Source organism: Nicrophorus vespilloides, unplaced genomic scaffold, assembly GCF_001412225.1.
Source record: "Nicrophorus vespilloides isolate i.1.1-1 unplaced genomic scaffold, Nicve_v1.0, whole genome shotgun sequence".
In the NCBI taxonomy this organism is placed as follows: domain Eukaryota; kingdom Metazoa; phylum Arthropoda; class Insecta; order Coleoptera; family Silphidae; genus Nicrophorus; species Nicrophorus vespilloides.
The window spans coordinates 31,285-53,234 of NW_017096227.1; the positions used below are offsets into that span (position 1 = coordinate 31,285).

At 31.9% G+C, this 21,950-nt stretch overlaps 1 protein-coding gene across 1 annotated transcript; it reads left to right on the forward strand.

Annotated features, from left to right (window-relative positions):
* Positions 1-1,508: 1,508 nt before the first annotated feature.
* On the forward strand, positions 1,509-19,856 carry LOC108556343 (protein big brother-like). Its single transcript, XM_017912417.1, has 4 exons — positions 1,509-1,847; positions 4,161-4,349; positions 13,229-13,456; positions 19,175-19,856. Exons 1-4 carry the CDS (start codon positions 1,674-1,676, stop codon positions 19,298-19,300), a joined length of 717 nt encoding a protein of 238 aa, XP_017767906.1. The 5' UTR covers positions 1,509-1,673; the 3' UTR covers positions 19,301-19,856.
* The last annotated feature ends 2,094 nt before the right edge of the window (positions 19,857-21,950 follow it).

The window sequence follows — 21,950 nt, forward strand, 5'->3', positions numbered from 1 at the left end:
TATGTGAATGAATTCAAGATTTCTTGAAATATAAACGAGTTTTTGTAATATCCAAGGATATTTAATTTTAAACGATGTTTTGTATAGGAAACATCAAATAAAATGCATGAAAATTATATTTTAAAACTATTTCAGAAAGGAATTAGAATCATGCACAGTTTTCTTAAATACTATTTTAAATAAATGAATTAATATTAACGTTCGGACAAAATCCGGAAATTCTCGGGGAAAATTTCTCGAAAACGAGTTTAATCCGTTCCAAAATTTCCGGATTTTTACTCGTATAGTGAAACATATTCAAAAATACACATAATATGTGTACACAAGTTTTAAAAATGATGTAGAAGGCGCGCAATCCAGGACTTCTCTTCTCATCGTCACTCGTTATGCGAAAAGTCGCTCGTTAATCGAGTCATTTTTATTACGAATCATTTTTCTCGTTAAACGAAATGCTCGTTATGCGAGGTGCTCGTTCAGAGAGGTTTCACTGTATACAGTCTCAAGTCTTGAACTATAATTCCCATAGATCAAGCCTCGAGAAATTTTAACATTGGAAATGGCACTAAAAAATATTTAGAACATAAATTTTGAAAGATAACTCTGAAACATTTTCATGCAATAGTGATTGCTGCGAAGACCCGAAAACTTTAAATATAGCAGATGAACTTAATGCAGCCTCAATGTCTCGTATAATAACAGATAATCAATAAAATGTTACTAATTTCAGCGCTGCAATATTCTAATTGAGGCTTTAAAAAATAATTGAAATAATTAAATAAAGTAGATTTTTTATACACTTATATTTTTTTCTTAATGTATTAAGAGAATATTTGTTAAGAAAAAACAAACTTTAAATATAATAGTTGAAAAACGGTAACTGAAAATAAGAAAATCCAATCGTGTGACAAATAAATAAGGATTAAACCTGAAAAAATGTTGTTTACTTATTTAATCATGTCTTAACGACGACACTTACAAAAGTTCAACGTAAACATGGATGCGTTTCCTTGACACTTCTAAATCCGTTGGGTAGAATCGGGGAGGCTTCAAAGGAAAAGAAGGAAGAAAAAAATAAAGAAGAGAAGATATAGTATCGTTTCTTTATGTCGCCGTCTCCGTGTTTTTAGTACCAAAGCTTTCCTTGTCGGCAGAGTTTTATATATGTTTGTTAAGGCAATCAATAAAATGATGCACTCCCTCGAGGAGTCCGAAAAAAAAAACGAGTGTTTCTTCATGTATAGAAAGAGGATTTAGTTACAAGAGCAAAATGGCTCCTCGAGGGCAGATGCATCCGGACAAAGAGATTATCTGATAAATCTAATAAAACATTTAAAGCGAGCTGCTTTACTCTCATCTCGTGCAAAAGAGGTTTACACCAGCCCCCGGTAATTGAAGAGTACCGATGTTGGAAAAGGGGAGGCGGCGCGCGCCCCCATTGGTCCGTTCCAAATCCCTCCTCCTTCACTACCGAGTCCTCCCAACAGGGCTACTAAAAGCTGGGCGCAGAGACGCTCACAGATCAGTACCACTGCAGCTGTTAAACAGTTAGTGACACTTGTTAGTCTGAAATATATAAATACATAAAGAACCGTTCAACTTACGACTTGTTTACGTGAAGTTTTCCGTGTAGTTAATCAAAAAGAAAATATACTAATTTTTTTTTTGAGTGAAATATGCATATGAACGATCCTGCATCAGCTTTGGCCGGTATGCTTCCCTTCGATTCGATGGGTCTCTACGAGCAACCCAAACCCAGGTTCATCTTCAAGATGCCTAGGGTTGTGCCCGATCAAAAGGCCAAGTTCGAATCCGACGAACTCTTCAGGAGATTGAGCAGAGAGAGCGAGGTGAGTTTTTTTAATCTTCTTCCTACGAATTTTTCCATTAATTATCCACCGAAGACAAATGACGTGATTTAATTGCTATACCTCGCGGGCAAAATCTCACAACAAAGCGAATTTTTACGATTCTTTCATTAATTTTTTTTTTCATTGCATTGGAATATTTTTATCTCCAAGAAAAAAGATGAATACATATTGATAGCGACTTTCTAAGAGCGATTTCTGCTTTTGACATTGAAAATTTCCCAGCCAGAGAATGCCAAGGTTTTTTTTACTAATGTTTTCATATGTGATCCGGGGAAGCACACGAATTAATAAGCACTGTTTTTCGTTTCACGCTTAACTTTTTTTTGTTCTCTCCCAGAAAATAAGATCAAATCAATATAATTGGTCGAACCAATTAAGTTCGAAATACGAGATGCAATTACTTGAATCGTTTGGTCATGCACCAATAAACAACAAATTTTTAATTATCAAAATATTATGAATCTTTTAAATAATACAACGGATCTTGTTTTTTTTTTTCAACTTCAACAAAAGTTAAATAACAAAAGTTTGTATATAATAATTTGATAAAAAAAGAAAACGATTTTCTAAATTAACATTTTTTATAGACGTAACAAATTAATTCTAAAGAAATGCTTCAAATTATTATTATTTTGTCATTTGTAATGTTTATTGTAATTCCTTCTGTTATGTAAAGACCTTCACATACAATTTTTTACCATTTCTTTTAAATTGTTCAAATTTGACTTTATATAAATTTTGTTTTTATTGAAATCTTTAACATGCACAAATAATTAACAGTTACAAAATAAAAGGAAAATTGGTTTTTCATTAATAATTGAGCGTATTTTCCTCGACCGTTTTTTGCACTTTATATTAAATATAATTTACTGCATTAATAATTATATGCTTTTTCCCGCCGCGGACTCATCGGGAATTCCGCGTTTGTTTAGCACAAGTCGAGTCAATATTTTACTTGCTCCATCGACGTAACAACAACAACAATAATAATAGTAAAAGAACGATACAAAGCATAAATTCTCGAAAATGATTACATAAAATACAGATAAAAGTCGTCACGACAAGGAAATGTTGATTTAGATTTACACTTATTTTTTATTCATATTTTTTTTATTGTAGTTTTCGCATTGTTTTTTTAAAGAAGTAGGTTTTTGGGCGACGAATGAGGCAATCCCAGTGTTTTCTTGGTATACGTCAATCCGAACATTACTCACTTGTACATGCCGGACATGCCTTCACTTTAGTCATCGCGTCGCGTATCCATTTCAATAATCATAATCGTTGTATTCACAAGGAAAAAGCAAACTTATATAAGTATTTTATATTTTTCAAATCTTTCTTCTATATTTTATCAAATTTATCATTTGTTTAAATCTATAATTACTTCAGTTAATCGTTAATTAACTAAAAAAATGACGTATGTCATTTTTTTGACATATGTCATTATTTTGACATATGTCACTTTTTTTTCTGTTTCTTCAAGGAAATGGAAAACATATTTCCAATCCATATTTTGGCAACATGATTTCCTGGCTTCTGGTGGTCATAAATTAGAATGTTTCATATTATTTGGACAGCTGTCGCAAATATTGCCGATCGTTATTTGCTTCTTAATTACTTAAACATGCAAGCAAATAAACTGTCACTTGCAAATCGTTTTCTTTTTTTAAAATTATTGAACACCGACGTTTGTTTGTCACGGCTTACCGGCTTAATTATTCACTATTGTTCTTTCACCTTTCAATTAGGATCTAAAATCCGATAAATACGTTTACTTTATTGCAGGTGTTTTCGTTTCTCGACATTCTTTCAACCTTCCATTAAATTATTATATCGTAATTTATCTCATTTCAATTGTTTATTATTATGTAATTGATAAATTAAGCAATGTTTTCAATGCATTCTTGATTCTATTTCAAACAAATCTTAGTTTTTATGATCAATATTTTCAATGATTTGCATTTAGTTTTATGATACATTTTCAATAAGATTTTCTTCTATTTATTTATAAAAAAAATCATATTTTTATACTTGACAATAAATTCAGTTTTTAGTCAGTTCTTTATCCAACATTAATTAAGAAAAAACAACTTTTACTTTTCAATCAAACATTTAATGTTAATAACTTTTATCTATTTAAAAAAGTTTTCAATTACTTTGCTATAAATTTTTCTATTTTTTTTTATTCAATATTAATTAAAAAACTTTTGCACGTTAATTTATTGATTATAAATTGAATATATCTAAAATAATGTTAACAATTTTCATGTTTTTTTTCTGTATTTTTTATAGGTTCGTTTCACTGGATACAGAGATAGACCTCAAGAGGAAAGACAAGTGCGTTTCCAGAATGCTTGCCGCGAAGGACACACGGAAATCGCGTTCGCAGCGACAGGAACGAACCTTCAATTAGTTTTCAACCCACCTACGAATGGATACATGCCTGAAAGGGAATGCGATTTCGAGAAAGAAGCTGGAAAGGTACGTGTTTCATATTTTTTCAATGCGCCTGAAACTTCGTCGTTTGTGTTGAAATATCGAACGCCCTCCGAAATGCAAAATGGCGTAAAACGACGCTCGAGCGACGCTGACCAATGAGAACGCGGCATCCGTATTGATCCGTCGCGACGCCATCACTGCTCTCAGCGTTGCCGCATCTAAATTTCACTACTGTCTGCTCTATAGTTTATACTTATCTTTCAGTTAGTTAACATTTTTGTATAAGATAAAATTAGGATAGTTCAATTAATTGAAAGTAATCATTAAAAATAAAAGATAATCATCAGATTTGTAAAATTAGAAATTTCATTTGATTCATTCTTAAAAACTTTAGTTCATACTTGTTAGTAAATAACTTAAGTTAAGTAAAGATTAATAATTAGAGAAAAGTGTTTGGAGTATTCAATTAATTTATTTTAAATTGAAAAGTTAAAAACTTTGTAATCATGAAATTTTTATATTTGAAACTAATTTAACAATTATGAAGATGTTCAGTTTATACTTTTCAACAACTTCCTTTTGAAAGTAATGACTTTATATGAATATTAGAAATTTTTCATTAATTCAAAAAAAGTTAGATTGGATTAGAATCTATATTATAACTAATAACTCAATTAGATTGTATTAAATATGATAGTTAAAGTTTATAATTAAAAACTTCAGATTTGTAATTAGTTATATTTTAACGAAGAATTCAAATTTTGTTCATACTTGACAATGATTATCTCGTAGATAGTTCAGGTTCTTAAATAATAAATTAGGAATTTTATATTCATAAAAAATTGTAGATTGAAATTTTTACATGTCTTAAGTTATAACTAAGAAGTCAATTAGAAAATAATGTATTTGCAACAGTTTAGTTAGTTTTACGACAGGTCCAGCATTCCGTTCTGTCGTTCTTCCTCGTTCCTTTCTTTCTTTGTTACGTGTAGGGGTTCTTCGGTAATTTTGATTTATGCCCAGGCAGTCTGCCCTTTTGTCGCCAGTTGTTCGACGGTGCTCTGCATTCGGTCCAATTTATTTTTAAAGCGATCGTAAATCTTCCGCTCGTCGTCGGCATTGTTCTTGAAAGGGAAATCGTTTGGGCCTCGTGCTCACCGCCCAATCCTCAAGATTAGACAACTCATAACACCCCCGAAAGCATTCGCATCCTCCAAATTGACAAGTCTACTAACAGAAGAAGCAGAAAGTCTTAATAGAAAAACTGGTGTGATAGTTTGCGGCTAAATGCAATAAGAATTTTAAAGAGCGCAGCAAAGCAGAAAAATATAAGGGTTTCGCTCTATGAGTCCTGGGGGGAAAATTAGAAATTCCAATGTAAATTGACGTCTCCTCAAGATGTTCGGATCGCGTGTCTTTGGAGCCACGCGATCACCATCTGGAGTTGTTTGTCCTTCTCCTCGTTGTTGTTGTTGTTGTTGTTGTTCGACTCCATTTCTTCGTGTAACAACGAGAAGGACGCGCGCTGCCTTCCTTTGTGCCCGTTTAATTAGAGCCGTTCTAACAATGAACCCATCACAACTAAAGATTCCTTACAAATTGCACACGCGTCTTCTCCTCCTCCCAATACCATCCATTTATTGCATACAAATTGCGAACTGAAACGGCATGAAATCGTCGACGAAACGAGCGGCCTTTTGTGGCGATGCTGCATCGCTCTGGGTCAAAACCCACCCGAAAATTGCGACATAAAAGGGCGAGTGACCGTCGCTAATTTCCTCTACAAAAAAAAAAAGTTAAAAATTTAAAAATAAACGAGAGAACATGATTTATATAATAGGTCCGAGAGCGGAAAGAGAAACGGTCGGTACTCGCAAGGTGGTCCCTTCGTTCCACAGATGTTTCAAATCTTCTTCCAATTGTCCGCAATCTTGTCCTTTTTTTTTTCCACAATTATCGTATAGTTTTTGATCCGCTATTAATACTTGCAAAAAAAAAATCTCACTCGATGGAGGGCCAAAACGCATCCAATTAGAAATAATTCTTAGCGACGTGCCCTCTCCTGGACCACCCCGATTCTCACTCTCCCCCAGTGCAAATAAAACGCATTCGTTCTTCGCTCGAGCAGAAGCAGAGAGAGAGACTATCTGCCACTGTGCGTAACTAATCGTGAAATCCGTTTGCTCATTTTTTCGCCCTCCTTGTTACCTACCAGTTACAACGAGCATGAACTCAAATAAAAGAGCAACTTTTTGCTCTTCAAAGAAAGAAGTAGAAAGTAAAAGCTTCAAATATTCAATGTAGACAAGATAGTTTGACAAAAAAAAATACGTTTCTGGTAACTTGCTACAATTTTTGTGCGAATGAAAGTAGACAAAATGATACCAATTTGTCTACTAAGATGAAAATAGTTAACATAACACACTTTCAAGTAATGCTGCATCGATAAAATTGCGTCATATGAGACAAGTGTGAAAGACGTAATAATATGAAGTAGTCTGATGAAAATGAAACAAATTGCTAATTTAAGTGTAATGTTATGAATAGTGTACGTTAATTATTTTTGAATGAAGCAGGAAATAGGTTTATATAAAAATAAAAGAGTTGAGATGATGTTGGAGAAGGAGGAAAAAAGGTAGAGAGATGTTTTGTTTGGAAGCGAAGGTTTCACAAAGGCGGAGGCTCCGTAAACAATTGACATGGGATAAACCGCCGAATGATTTTTAGTGATCTAAATGGCGCCTCGGCCGCCGTAAAATCTTTTACTGCTATTTACATTCTGCACTACAAGGCAGACTTTTCAAATAAACAGAAGCCACCCAGTTTATTGTAAACACGAAGCGCGGATCGTTCCTCTCTCTGCTTCTCCCTTGCCGCCGCCGCCGCTACCGAAACGACTCAAAACCGAGCAACATCAAACAGCATTCACAAAGTTTTGATCATTCGATCCAGGACTTTACGAGCGCGTCCCGTTTCCAGCCTCTACAAACCACGTTTCTGTTTTGTAATCAACATCAGTTGCACCACACAAAAGGAATCATTTTTTTATTAATGCAGATGCAGTTTCACATTTGCAAGTACTAATATAACATTTTTGAAGTCCAGGATATTTTGGTTGAATATGTATGCATTATAGTTTCATAGATTGTTTTGAAATAATTGAAACTGTTACAATTACTAAATTATGTAATTTTTCATTCCATTTTTTCTACTCAAGCTGTAAATCGTTCATCTTGTAGTCATCATGAAAGTTATCTTCTATGCTAATCGAAGAATTCGAAGACTCGTTTTTTTTATTATATGTGTACGTATAAACGAAACCAAACAAAGCTCCTGTTAGGTATAATTTCAGTTACGAAACTAATTTGAAACGTGACTGGGAGTTAAAGTTTCACCGCTCTTTATTCCTCATTTCGTGTCGTTTTTTTATAAATCCAGTCAGTGTCTCTCATTTCTTTTGATCACATCAAAAAATCATTCATGCCGTATCGAGAAAATTACTTCTTAACCGTTTGAAAATACTCATCTCATATTTTCAATATTTTTATTAAAATGAAATAGCTGAGAGAAATTATGCGTGTATTAGAATATATATTTTTTTTAAGTTCAATCGTAAATATGCCTTTTTTTCTTTCTTGGAATGGTTGATGGGTTGAATGCGTGCAAGGGCTGTGCGTGATTTATATTTTTTAATAAGATCGCACTTTATTATCTCCCAATTCCAAAAAGGGTTCCGGGTTGTATTAAGCGTCGGTGTCACGGTTGCATGTTGAATAGGGGAGTTCCAATATCGGCCCTATAATTTGTCAAACATGTAGTTAACACTTGGCGTTCTCTCTTGGTCTTGGTCTCTTCCTCGACCCCTTTTATTTTGTTGTCCATCCCCTAGTTTATTAAAGTTAAATAATGTACAGACAAGATGAATCGACGCACCGTTATATTAATAAACCGAAAACGTAATGAAAACACACACACACGAACTAATCGCGTGCAGTTTGAAAAAAAAAACCACAAGGGCCGATTCGCTTTCAGCGGTTTTCCGTTTCCTCGGCAGTTGCGTCGCACGATTCTCCCCCCGCCGTATCCCCTCATCAAAACCAAAAATACTCTTTGCAATATCGCGTTTCCTCTGTGGAGGCGATGAATTTTTCGTTGTTTTGTTTTATTTGTTTGCGACGCGACACGAGGTCTAATTAAAAGTGAGCGCACGCGGTGTCGCCCGAATAAAAACAAACTGGGTGAAGGAGGGGGTGTTAGCGGGATCCTTTTAGGGAAAACTGCAAAGAAGGATAATGGCAGAAACAATGCGGGCATTATGCAATTAACGAGATATGGGGCTCTTTGGAATTCTTTATACGCCCTCGCACAATGGTAGACGCGTGCTAGTTAACGCTCTCTCTGCACGTCGTCTCTCTCATTTACATGTCAATTAAAAGCGACAGCATTGTTGGACAGAAAAAAACGGCACAAACGCAAAGCGAGAGGAATAACAGAAGCAGCGCCTTCCGCACAGGAAACATGGAAAATACTGCTAACGACTTTAATATCTACATCTACATAGTATATACATCAATACTATTCGAAGAACTCATTTGCGTTATCTAATCCATCTACGATTAATTTCTGCTGCTTCCAATCTACACGAGATATGAGATAATCTTTGAAACATTTATATTATTCAAGTTATTTATAAAACTAATTATTATTTGCTAACTTTCGCTCAACATTCGTAATGAGCAATAGCAGCTAATGATTATAATGCTTTTAGGAAAATAACAGCTTTATCAAGTGACTGAATTCCACAATAACTTCATCGCGTGTCTCATTTTGAAAATAATTATTATTACAAGATTAAACAATATGAAAATTAGACCATTGAAATCATATTAAATATTCATTAAAAGTAAAGTTTAAAGTATATTTAATTTGATTTTGGTTATAATAAATATTTCAATAAATCACTCATAAACATTGTATGTAATTTAATTTATCAGCTGTGCGAATATTCATATACATTTGCGTGTTTGATTCGAAAAGTAATCATTGGAATAACCGTTTTGAATATTCATGAAAACTCGTCGGTTTTTCAATGCAATGCAATATTATTATTTATTTATTTTATATTCTTGCTACTATTTATAGGAAAGTGTCATAAGTTGACTCAGACGTGAAAATTGCCATCGGTTTATTATTAGGTATTAGGCATAAAAAAAAAGTAATTAATGTTAGTCATGCAATTAGAAACGGAAAAAAAAATGCGAAAATTATTATATAATAACTCAAAATCTTTAAATTTATGTATTTTTCCATTTTTTTTTTATATTTTTTTTTGTACAGTTATTTGGAAAATTTGTCAGTTTTTACAATTTTGTCCTAAATTATTATTTGAATTTTTATTTGAAAAAATATCAATCAACATTTTAATAAGTACAAAATAAAAAAACTTATTAATTATGCCATTGATTATCAGGTTTTTCCGATTAGAGAAATAATTGTTTATTTTTTTTAAAATATTTTTTTAAATGAATTCATTTTGAATCAAATCATCAAATTTAATGACATTAAAGTGTGGACAAACTATTGAAACAATAATTTAGAAAAAATTTGTTTCACATGAGATTTTTTTAAGTAACAATAAATTTTCATAACATGTTTTTGTTTGGGACCAAACAAAAAATAAGTTGATAAAGGTTGAAGAACATATGTTTCTACCTAAATTATGGAAATGTGAGTGTAGTAAGTTTGATTATCAGGTTTTTCCGATTAGAGAAATAATTGTTTACTTTTTTTAAATATTTTTTTAAATGAATTCATTTTGAATCAAATCATCAAATTTAATGACATTAAAGTGTGGACAAACCATTGAAACAATAATTTAGAAAAATTTGTTTCACATGAGATTTTTTTAAGTAACAATAAATTTTCATAACATGTTTTTATTTGGGACCAAACAAAAAATAAGTTGATAAAGGTTGAATAACATGTGTTTCTACCTAAATTATGGAAATGTGAGTGTAGTAGGTTTGATTATCAGGTTTTTCCGATTAGAGAAATAATTGTCTACATTTTTTAAATATTTTTTTAAATGAATTCATTTTGAATCAAATCATCAAATTTAATGACTTTAAAGTGTGGACAAACTATTGAAACAATAATTTAGAAAAATTTGTTTCACATGAGATTTTTTTAAGTAACAATAAATTTTCATAACATGTTTTAATTTGGGACCAAACAAAAAATAAGTTGATAAAGGTTGAAGAACATGTGTTTCTACCTAAATTATGGAAATGTGAGTGTAGTAGGTTTGATTATCAGGTTTTTCCGATTAGAGAAATAATTGTCTACTTTTTTTAAAATATTTTTTTAAATGAATTCATTTTGAATCAAATCATCAAATTTAATGACATTAAAGTGTAGACAAACTATTGAAACAATAATTTAGAAAAATGTGTTTCACATGAGATTTTTTTAAGTAACAATAAAGTTTGGGACCAAACAAAAAATAAGTTGATAAAGGTTGAATAACATGTGTTTCTACCTAAGTTATGGAAATGTGAATGTAGTAGGTTTGGGTGGCCTAATTTCTTCGTTTACGCTTTTTTTTTTCTTTCTTTCAATTCCGGTCGATTATCGCTCTGCGCGGGGCGTAAAATTGCTCAATTTAAGGGAAATAAAGTATCTTTTTATGGTGGCCGAAGAAGTAGTTGTCAGTGTACGAAGGAATATTATTTACGACGATTCAGTTTGGGGAAAAATGTTGGGGTTCCGTCTAATTAGGGTTGTCCATCGAGGCATGGCGTGGTTCTTCAATTTCCAACTAAACACGTACCTGCCTCGACAGAGTCCGTGCCCTTTAATTATCCCAGCGAGCTCACCGTGAAGTCAATCTCTCCACTCCTCTCTTCAATTTTTTTTTTGTTACATTGGAATGATGCAAGGATCGTTTCTTTTTTTTATATTAAACATATATTCGTTACGTCCGGTCAGGAGACTGGACATTGTGCAACGATTTGGACAAAGAGGGCTAATCCCGAAAAGGGATTAGGAATCAGGTCGGAGGCGGTTCTCGACGGTGACCAATGGTAGAACACACCTTCCATCTGCCCATTTTGGACTAATTTCGGACTTAGTCGGGCGGCAGATGTTGACTTCGCACGATTCGTTGATTGTTTAATACAATTACAATTCCGTTTCATATAGTTTTTTTTTTGTGTATTCACTGCTCGCATTCAGGAGTCTTCCGATTCGCACGCCTTTTTTACTACCCCCATCCCGATGGGGGTACGAACGACATCGAGGGGCCACCCCGTCGACCCTTTGTCGCTCGATTAAAGAGTCCAACAAACGTGGACATGGAAAGAAGCACGGATTTTGCAGAATCGTCAAGGCTTTCCGACGGGACGTGACGATCGTCGGATCGCGGATCGCATATCAAATAGCCGTCGTCGCACGACAACAATAAGCATATAAAGAAGTAATAATAATGACGGCGATGATGATGATGATGGTGATTATGACGATGATAACAATAACAACATCAACAACAATGCTTCGATGAATTACATTTCTAGCCGGGGATTTCCCTCCGCGCCTATAAATAGATTCCATTATATTAATCTTTCATTTGTTTCGCGAAACGATGCGAACGAATTCTTAATCATCTCGAATCGATTCTCCACTTATACCATTCAGACACCAGCAATCTATACATCCTATTAATATCAACTTTCTTTGCATCACAAATAATCTCATCTGCATTCATCCTTATATAACTTCAAAAACTTCATTAAACTATTATTATCCAGCATACTTTAACATTAAGTTTTGGGGAAGTTTTAGAATAAGAATCAAAATTTGTTTCTTTGCTCATAACAATTTGTAAAGTTAATAAGATAAAGCTATAGTAAAATTGATGTTACGCCTTATATAGTTAGCATATGCAAATAAACTAGATTCAGATGAAGCTTGGATGATATATGTGAGATTACATGGCATTTCTTCTACTTTTTTATTTTTGGGTTTCATGCAAATGATGTAACGTCTTAATAAACCCAGAGGGTCGAGAATGCAGAAACACATGTCTTGCATTATTATTAATAGGCATGTCCCATTAGGACACGGGGTCCCGGGACACATTGTCTTTGTTGCGTCGACCCTTCCGAAAGTCACCCCAGTTATATGTACATTACTACAAACTTTTTTTTTCTATATTCATTTCGCGCGTTGTTACATGCATGAATCTGTTATGTTTTTTTTTACGATCAAGGGCGCGCTTCATTAGAGAAAGGGTCAGAGGATTGCAGCCTCTACTCTTCATGTCCATTTGTCACCGTGCCATTGTTTATTTAGCGGGAAGGCATAGAGAAATAGAGAACTGAAAAAAAAATTAACAAAAGAAGAGCGAGAACAGAGAGACAGAATAAACGGGATGGTCATTAATTAAACTGGGCTTCCAGGTACCGATTTAAACGGTTACAAACATTAAACTGGAACATTATGTTAGCTATTTTTTTTGTCGACAAGATTTTTCTTGTTCTCATTGAGATTTATAGTATACTTAGTTAATAATACTATATAATAAGAAAACATTACAAGATCGAATGTTGGGATGATATTAATAGTTTTTTTTTATAATTATGTAAAGTTGAAACTGTTGTTCATAATTTGTGTTTTTTTGGGCTTCCAGGTACCGATTTAAACGGTTACAAACATTAAACTGGAACATTATGTTAGCTATTTTTTTTTGTCGACAAGATTTTTCTTGTTCTCATTGAGATTTATAGTATACTTAGTTAATAATACTATATAATAAGAAAACATTACAAGATCGAATGTTGGGATGATATTAATAGATTTTTTTTATAATTATGTAAAGTTGAAACTGTTGTTCATAATTTGTGTTTTTTTTTGTTTGTTTCTAGGTGCACATAAAGTCCTCGTTCATAATGAACGGTGTTTGCGTGAAATGGAGAGGTTGGATCGATCTGGAAAGGCTCGACGGTGTCGGCTGCTTGGAATACTGCGAGGAACGCGCCGCCGCTGAAGACGCTATACTCCGTGAGCAGATCGAGAGGTACAACCAGAGGCTGCGCGAGTTCGAGGACAAGCAGCGAGGATACAGACAGGAAAGGCCCGATCAGGATTTGGATGTAAGTATTTTTTTTGTCCATTCCTCGTAACGAAAACTTCTGGTGCTCCGACGACTAATTGCAAGGGTGGATGGATGGTGAAACAAAGCGGAACGGAACAACAAACGGTTGAGCACCTTCCATATCCACTCTCTTCACGGATTGATTCGTGAAGCGTTGAAGCGTTGAATTGCCTCCGGACAGCTAAGCAAACACGTCTTCTCTCTGCACGCCCTATCCCTCCTCACACCATCGTTCTTCTCGAGCCCTCAACTCGTCTCTTTCTCTCATTCACTTTCGTGCTCTTACGCAATCTGTTTGCACACCGTGCACCACTCCCACGCAGATTTCTGCGATTCCGGAGGCGGATTCACAATCGTGCACCTGTTTATCCGGAGCTTAGACCCACTCTCAGTTTTTCTCACACAGTTTTGTTTGAATGTCACTTAGAGGATATAATCGCATTACTCGCATATTCCCGATGCACGTAACGTCAATATCAAACGTCACTTCAAAATATTATGCAATGCATTACGAATTCCACACATTTTTTTTTTAGATCAAGTTTTAATTTAACGATTTTTTTCCATATAGTTTGTTAATGTTTATAAAGACAAATCTTAATTCAATTTGTGCAAATTTATTAATGAGTTAGTACTAGTTTTGTAAACTTATCTAAGTTAATATAATTACTAATTAAAAATAATTAATATAATTATCAAATCGACAAAAAACTCGATAATTTTCATCATTTTATCAAGAATAATTTCAGTAAATAATATCAGTTAAATTCATCAAAATTTCAATGAACAATAAAATCTTAACTACTTATTAAAATTTGAACATTTTGCTAAATTTATCTAAGTTAATATGAAAGTAATTACTAAGAAAATCGATAAGGAATTTGGTAACAACATTTACTACAAATTCTTTGAAGATAAGATATTATCAGTGAGAAATACGTAGCAAAATTTTAATTTGTTTGTACAAGACAAATTAACAAATCGTTAACGAACTTGGTATAATCCAAAAAGATAAGCTGATATAACTTATGTTTACATCAATAAACAAATATGACATTTTGTAAAGATGATTTACGCAATAATTATGGTAGCCAGAAGGCAGAACAAAGCAATTTTATCTTTCTATTTATTTACACATTTTTGCTGCCTCGACTAACGACCGAAGTCTTTCTGTCTGGAATATCTTTGATAATTTCCTTTGTGACAAACATACCGCTTCTATCTCATTGATAAAATCATGGATAACCTGATGGAAGGTTGTCACGGTGTCAATGATACGTTCTTAATCCAATTTCATAGTCCAAAACTGCAAAATTGCAGTACTTTAATTTCGTTTTTTTTTTCTCGATTTAGAATCTGTTACAAGCAAAAGGGAAGTGATTACGCGACGGGGGGAGATTCGCGCATTGTTTGGCATGAAATTGTAACAGTAATAGAGTGGAATCCCTTGTTAGTAAGGTCGTTATTAGAGATCGAGGGGGGTCCGGGGCGCGACAATATCGTAGACGACGGGACGTCCTCAATATTGAGCTCGGGAAGGTGCCGAAGTGAAAAATCAAAAAAAAAAAAATATAAAATAAAGCTACGACGTATTAGTCAAAAGGGGGAACGCATGTGTGTGTTTTGATGCCCCCCGGTCGGGTTCTCAACTTTTGCCACGCTTTTTGTTACGTTTCTCTCCTACTGTCCCTATTTACGTTTCGTTCGTTCTTTCTTTCTCCTCCGGTGCTTAGCATATGTCCGACCTGGATCACGAATAATAAGCTTATGAATTAAACGCAACGTTTCTATACAAAAATGTTTCAATTGGGTTCTTCTCTCACTCACAAACTATACGTTCTTCGGCCGTTTCATCCCCTGCCGATACGTGCATTGTGCGCACTCGAAACGTCAAAAAATCTATTATATAACATATTTATTATACTTTTTTCTTCTCCTCATCGGTTATTTTGAAAATCAAACAGAAAACTTATAAACAACATTTTTTCAACATGTTTACCAACCGAATTTCAGAAATTATATACGATTTACTCAAAATTTATAAGACTTTTTTAATATTTAAGTTCTACTTTATAATGAAACTTCACAGTATTTTACACAAAATAAACCTAAATTCTAAGTCGATTTCTGTAAGTAAAAGAGCTGTAAGTAAAAGCGGAACTTCATTCTCTAAGTAAAAAGTATCTAATGGTCTTTAAAATTTGTTAAATTTCTATTATTTGTATAAAACAAAACATTAAATCTAATTGTTGTGTAAACATGTTTTCATCATTCTTCAATTAAATGAACTGATAGAATTTTCAATTTTAAGTTGACGTGAATGGATTCGGACTCCCTTCATTCCCTTGTGTATGCAATTCTACTCTTTTTTTTGTTGTTGAAGCAAGGGTTGTTTCTCCGAAGGGGGCAATGAAATAATTTAATTGAAATCAAAATATATAACTCGCCCCGCACGCATCCAATAAAACGCTAAGCCCTTGCTGCGCGCTTCATCCACCCCATCCGAAATTTCAATCTAAATTTATTTCATTCCACTTGCGCAATATGTTCTAGTCCTCCCTTTCCTCATTCGAAATTGCTCTACCTTAGCCATAGAATACAAGATCCAATTGAAAAAAAAAACAAACTTTAATTACTCCAATGGGAACACCTGCATCTGCAACCCATTAAAATTAATTAATTTTAAGAAATTTACTTACTTTATTTTGTAAGTTTCTTAATGATATATTCTTAATACATATTCTTAACGAAAAAGTTTGAAAATTTGAAATTCTCTTACGTATTCATGAAATTTTACTAAAGAAAGAAATAGGTACAATTCACTACTCGTCATTTTATCAGTTTTTTTTAATGATTGAAACGAAATTTGCAAGTTTCTTGTTTATAAATCATTTATTTATTTCATATTTATAACTAAATTAGTTCTATAATTTGTTACGCAATTATTTGTAGAAGTATGTAGTTTACATAAAGAAATAATCAAAATAATGTATATCATTTTCTCATTGTATTTTTTTTTCCAAAATATGCACTTCACTGATGAATGATGTACAGCTTTTCTCCCCCTCGTATTATTATTTTTTTTTTCTGATGTAAATGCAGCGAAAATTGAGAATTACTGGTAATATCGCACTGATATACCTTTTGTCGTTGACTTTTGCGCAGGGGTCGAATCCCCCAATTCGTACAAAAACGTCCCAAATCCAGAACACAATGGAAACGATCGGAGCTCTTCATTAGTGATGGACCCCCTAAGAACGATTCCATCAAAAATTTCAACACTCCATCAATTTCGAATATATTTACAAAAACAAGAAATGATCAACGGAAAATTTATATTTTTTTGTTGCTATTTTTTGATGAAATTATACTAATGAAATTATTTAACAATTGTTAAATATCTTCACTCATAGCTAACTAAATTATGTAAATAATCCTTTAAAATATTCACCAATTGGTGCAAACTACTTTTAACTACTACTACTTTTATTACTTTTTGCTAATCGATCAATTTACAAAAGAAAATTTTATACTTTTTGCATGTAAATCAGAGATATTTCATTATTAATAATCTTAATGCAATGAGAGAATACATTCTCTTTTAATTGGTGCAATTTATTTTTATATTTATTTTGTGGAAATATGTTAAATTATTACAAATGGAAATTTACATGTTTTGCAATATTTCTGAAAATTATCTTTCATCTTTTGGTTATTAATCATGTTAATGCAAGGATAAAATGTATATAAAAATATTCGTTAGTTGGTGCAAATTAATAGTGTTTAGTACATTCAATCAATTAAATTGGTGCAAAATTATTTGACATAAATGTGCATACTAGTTTTTCTGTATTTTCTATAAATTCAATGGAAATTTGTACTTGTTTGCATTTGTCGTTGGGATTGATTGCGTCGAATCTGTTTTAATTAAAGTAAATCTGCTTTGGAAATGAAAACACGGGACCAGTATTATTTTTAATTTACGGATCGAAGATTAGGGATAATCCCGCTGCTAATTGGTTTAAATCCTAGTTTAAAGTCCGGGATGGGTATTATTTTAAGCGTGGGGAGATCGAAAGATCGTGAGCGCGTGCACAAGTGGATGAAATAGAGATTTCGCGACGATACAAATCCATCTCTCTTCCTCTCTCCTCTCCCTGTTGTCTTCGTAATTCCTGAAAGGTTGCCCTTTAATTTGCTGGGGTCGCGCCCTCCGAATACCACCCTCGTCGATCGTTAGACTCTCCCCTACGCAATTTCAAAACTAAAAATACAAGAGCAGAACAAGGAAAAAAATACTGCGATGCATGTGTTTCCTCCACTTCGGGTTTTCATTAGAGGAGAAGGAGAAGAAGAAAGGTGCCGCCGGTCATGTTTTCGTATACAAATCGGATTAAGGTGCCATTGATACACGACCTGAATGTGACGAAATGTAATCCTTATTTGTTATTTTTGGACACGCATCCTCAGGAGAGATCAGTTGCTCATCTCCTCTTTCCGAATCTATGAAGCGTGTGAGGAGAGATCCTTCGCTACCTGACATCGACACTAGCAGCAGATTTATATTTTTTCCTCGAAACTTTTACGCAACGCACTTGATTTTCTAAAGGCTCAGGTGTGTTCATCACGAGATAAATCGAATGATACTGCAACAAATGCATTCAAAAACCTGAAAGAAGTATTCACAACAACTTTTCTTAAAAACCTAATAATACAGCTGCATGCTATTACCATTTCGACTGATTAAGCAATGATCAAATGAAGATATGAATACTTATATAAACTGTGTTTACAAATTTGGTTATATAATTCTAGTCTTCAAATTCACAAGAAACTGATTTTTTAACATAGAATCATGAAATTTTGCATTATTCAAATCACTACTGCAAAAACTAATGATAATTTAAAAAAAATAGATTTTTAACATTTAATTATGAAAATTTTACATTCAACAATTTGTGTCTTGCAAATCTTTCAAATTACAAAAAATAATAATTTTACATCACAAAATTTTGTTTATTTTAATGCAAATGAATAGGATTTTCCATACTTTCAATTTGGTTACGTAATTCATGTTATGTGAATGTTAAATCTTGCAAATTACCAAAAAGAAAAATTACCAGATTTTTAACATAATGGTTTTTGGTTTACTTGTTGCAAATAGGTTTTTTGTATACTTAAGCTTGGTAATCTGTAATGTTTGTTACGAATGTACGATTCACCGCTGAAAGAAAGATTAGTGCATGGAGGAGTGAGTGTTCATTGCGTTTATTTGTAAAGAAACTCCTGTATGTGAATAATGTATGGGATGAAAATCACGAGAAAGGAATAGATAGGTTTGAAAAGGATTAAACTACATTAAAGGAAGGTTGCATAATGCGGAAAATTTCGCCTTCAAACTCTGTTCCATATACCTGAGTTTTGAGGTTCATCCTTCATCATCGATTCTTCGAAATTTGCGCAACGCACTTGATTTCCTTCTTTTCCGCCTCACAGGTGTCCATCCATTGTACCACACAACTCGGATCGTGGGAATCGTACGCCAATGATTGATACCTTATTATGTAGCGAAACTATTTTTTTTTTCCCTTCACGATAACAATTTCGGAACCGTAATCCTGACAGGGATACGTGGACTTATGTCAAATAAACGTGGATTATCCACCCTTAATTTCCTTCACACATATTTATTTCGATTTTTCCTCTCTTGTTTCAGTTGCGAATGACCAACAACATCCACGGTCACCATGGACACCACGGGGCGGCACCCATCTCTCGTTGCCATGGACCCCAGAGACACGGACTCACTTTGCAAGTAGGCATACCGCTCACACCACCCTAAAAAGAAAACAATTCCAGCCAAAACAAAAAATAGAAATTATTATTATATATATTATTATTATTTTTAACGAAAAAGCAACATCAAGAACGAAAAAGAAAATATCGAAGGAAACACTAGTGCAATGTGCCAGATTATATGTATATTACTGTAATTATTATTATTGATAGTTTTGTTTTTCTTTTAAGTATAGAAGGAACCAAAGAGATGTGAATTAATCCGTTAATTCAATCGTTTATGGATCTGTTTGTCCGTTTTTTTTTTATTATTATATATGTTTCTCTCTTTCTTTTTTGTTTTGTTACGATGTGTGCTTTTGTTGAAAAGCGCAACTAATGTTTGTCCCAGCCGAGTATGCAAATGCGGTACAAAAAAAAATAGGGCACCCTTTCCTATTGTACTTCTTCATTTATTAAGTACACGGCCGAGAATGACACGGTTGTTTCTAGTTTTGACCCCTTTACGCTCATGATGAATGGCCGAAACCTATTTGTATATAATTCAGTTTATAATTATATAACGCTTAGGTAATTACTACTATGACTATTATTACTTTATATATAGATTATATTATATACATGGACGCTTTACACTATTATTATTTTTTTTTTGTCAAAGAGTTAAAATGAAAATCATCCATTCATCTATTAACCTTCATGGAATTTAACAATTATTTTTTTTGTTCATAGGTTTTAGATTTTTGTATTTCTTTTGATTTTTATTTTTTTTCTACTACTTTTATTATTATGATTTTGTACAACTTCAGATGTTACGATTAAATATATCAAATTTTTGTTTGTAATCTTTTGTTTTTTTTTCTTTGTTTATATTTATTTTCTTTTGTTTCCGTTTCCTTTTATTTATTTTTCACAGCTTACACCAATTAAAAAAAAATATATAAAAATTCATAGTCCATGGATTTTATATATGGTAAGATTTTTATTGTTTATTTATTTATAATTTGTTAATATTATTTATCTACTTAAAAGATTAATAGGAAACTTGCTAAATTCATTAACTTCATTTCGTTTTTATAAGTTTATTTACACTTTATTATATATTTTTTGATTTTTTTTTCTTGTTGAAATGAAAAGAACTAACAAATTCTTTTTGAAAGTCAACTAAGTTTTTTTAATGATTAAAAAAAAAACGTAATAAATCCCATTTGATTCTAATTTAATGAATTTGAATATTAGACGAAAAAATCATAAAAATGTTTCTTATTAATTAATTTGAACCATAAAATGTTCATGATTCTTTAATTAAACTAAATTACAAGAAAACCATTATTTTGAATAACTTTATATTAACATTTTTTTTTTTTAATATTACTAAAAAACTTAAGAACTAACTATAATATAATTGGAAAAAAGTTTGGATTTCTCTATGTATTTACCAATATTTTTGCAACAAAACTGTTTATTTCTTGTTTTAAACAGAAACATTTTTAATTCAAATAATAGAAAATGTGTATGAAATTATAATTTTATTAATTATTTTCATAAGTTAAAAGAATTTAATTTTACTTTAACGATTAATTAAATGAAAATTAGTAAACTTCTTGATTATTCTATAATTATTAAAGTTTAATGTTTTCATAGTTAATTAGAATGAATCAATGAAAAATTAGCAAATATTGTTCTATATTTTCTGTTACTTTTAACAAAAAGATTTATAATATTTCGATGAACAATTACATAAAAATGTAGCAAATTCAGTTACTTGAAGTAATTTGAAAGAAAATAATAATATATAATGGAGATGATACAAAGTACAAATATTCATACCACAAAATTTAACGATTTCAGTCAAAATAATTGAAAATATTTACAATGCGATTAAATGCAAGTAGCTAAACTAATATTTGTTTAGCAGAAATACTTAACGACATATTTAACTAATCAGAACTGAAAAACATCAAAGTGATTATCATATCATGTTGTTTATCAATTGTCTTATGATAAATATTAAGTAAATTTAATATTCGTAAAAGTACTTTTAGCAGCAATACATAATGACTTAATAAGTAGATTATTTTGTAATTAACTAATCAGATATTTTTGTTAGAACAAAACAAGTCAAACATTCTGATTGTATATTGTATTATGATAAATATTAAGTAAATACTATATTTCGTAAAAGTACTTTTAGCAGCAATACTTAATGATATCATAACTAAGATTATTTAGTAATTAACTAATTAGATATTATCAGAATGGAAATAGTCAAACATTTGAAATCAACGAAATTTTCGAATATTTTCAATTTGCTATGATAATGATTGTTGATTGAGCTGAAATTTTCTGTAAAATAGAAATGAAAAATATAAAAATAAATATTGAGTTTAAGTCGAATTTTATTTTGATGAAACTCATTTATTGAATTCTATTTCTAATTACCGAATTCCAGTCTTATTTCTAAAAAAATGATTTACAAAAGAAATTAATATTTTGGCTTTCAATAAAGTTTTTTTCGATAAATACTTAAACATTTAGTTTCTTCTTAGTTTTTAAGACTAATTGAAGATTGCCACTTCATAATGATAGAAATTAATGAAGTTTTTTGTTTTTTCTAAATTTAAAACATAAAGAAATATTATAAAACGTAAAAAATATTTTTTAGTTCTTAAACATTGAATAAATGCTAATTCAAA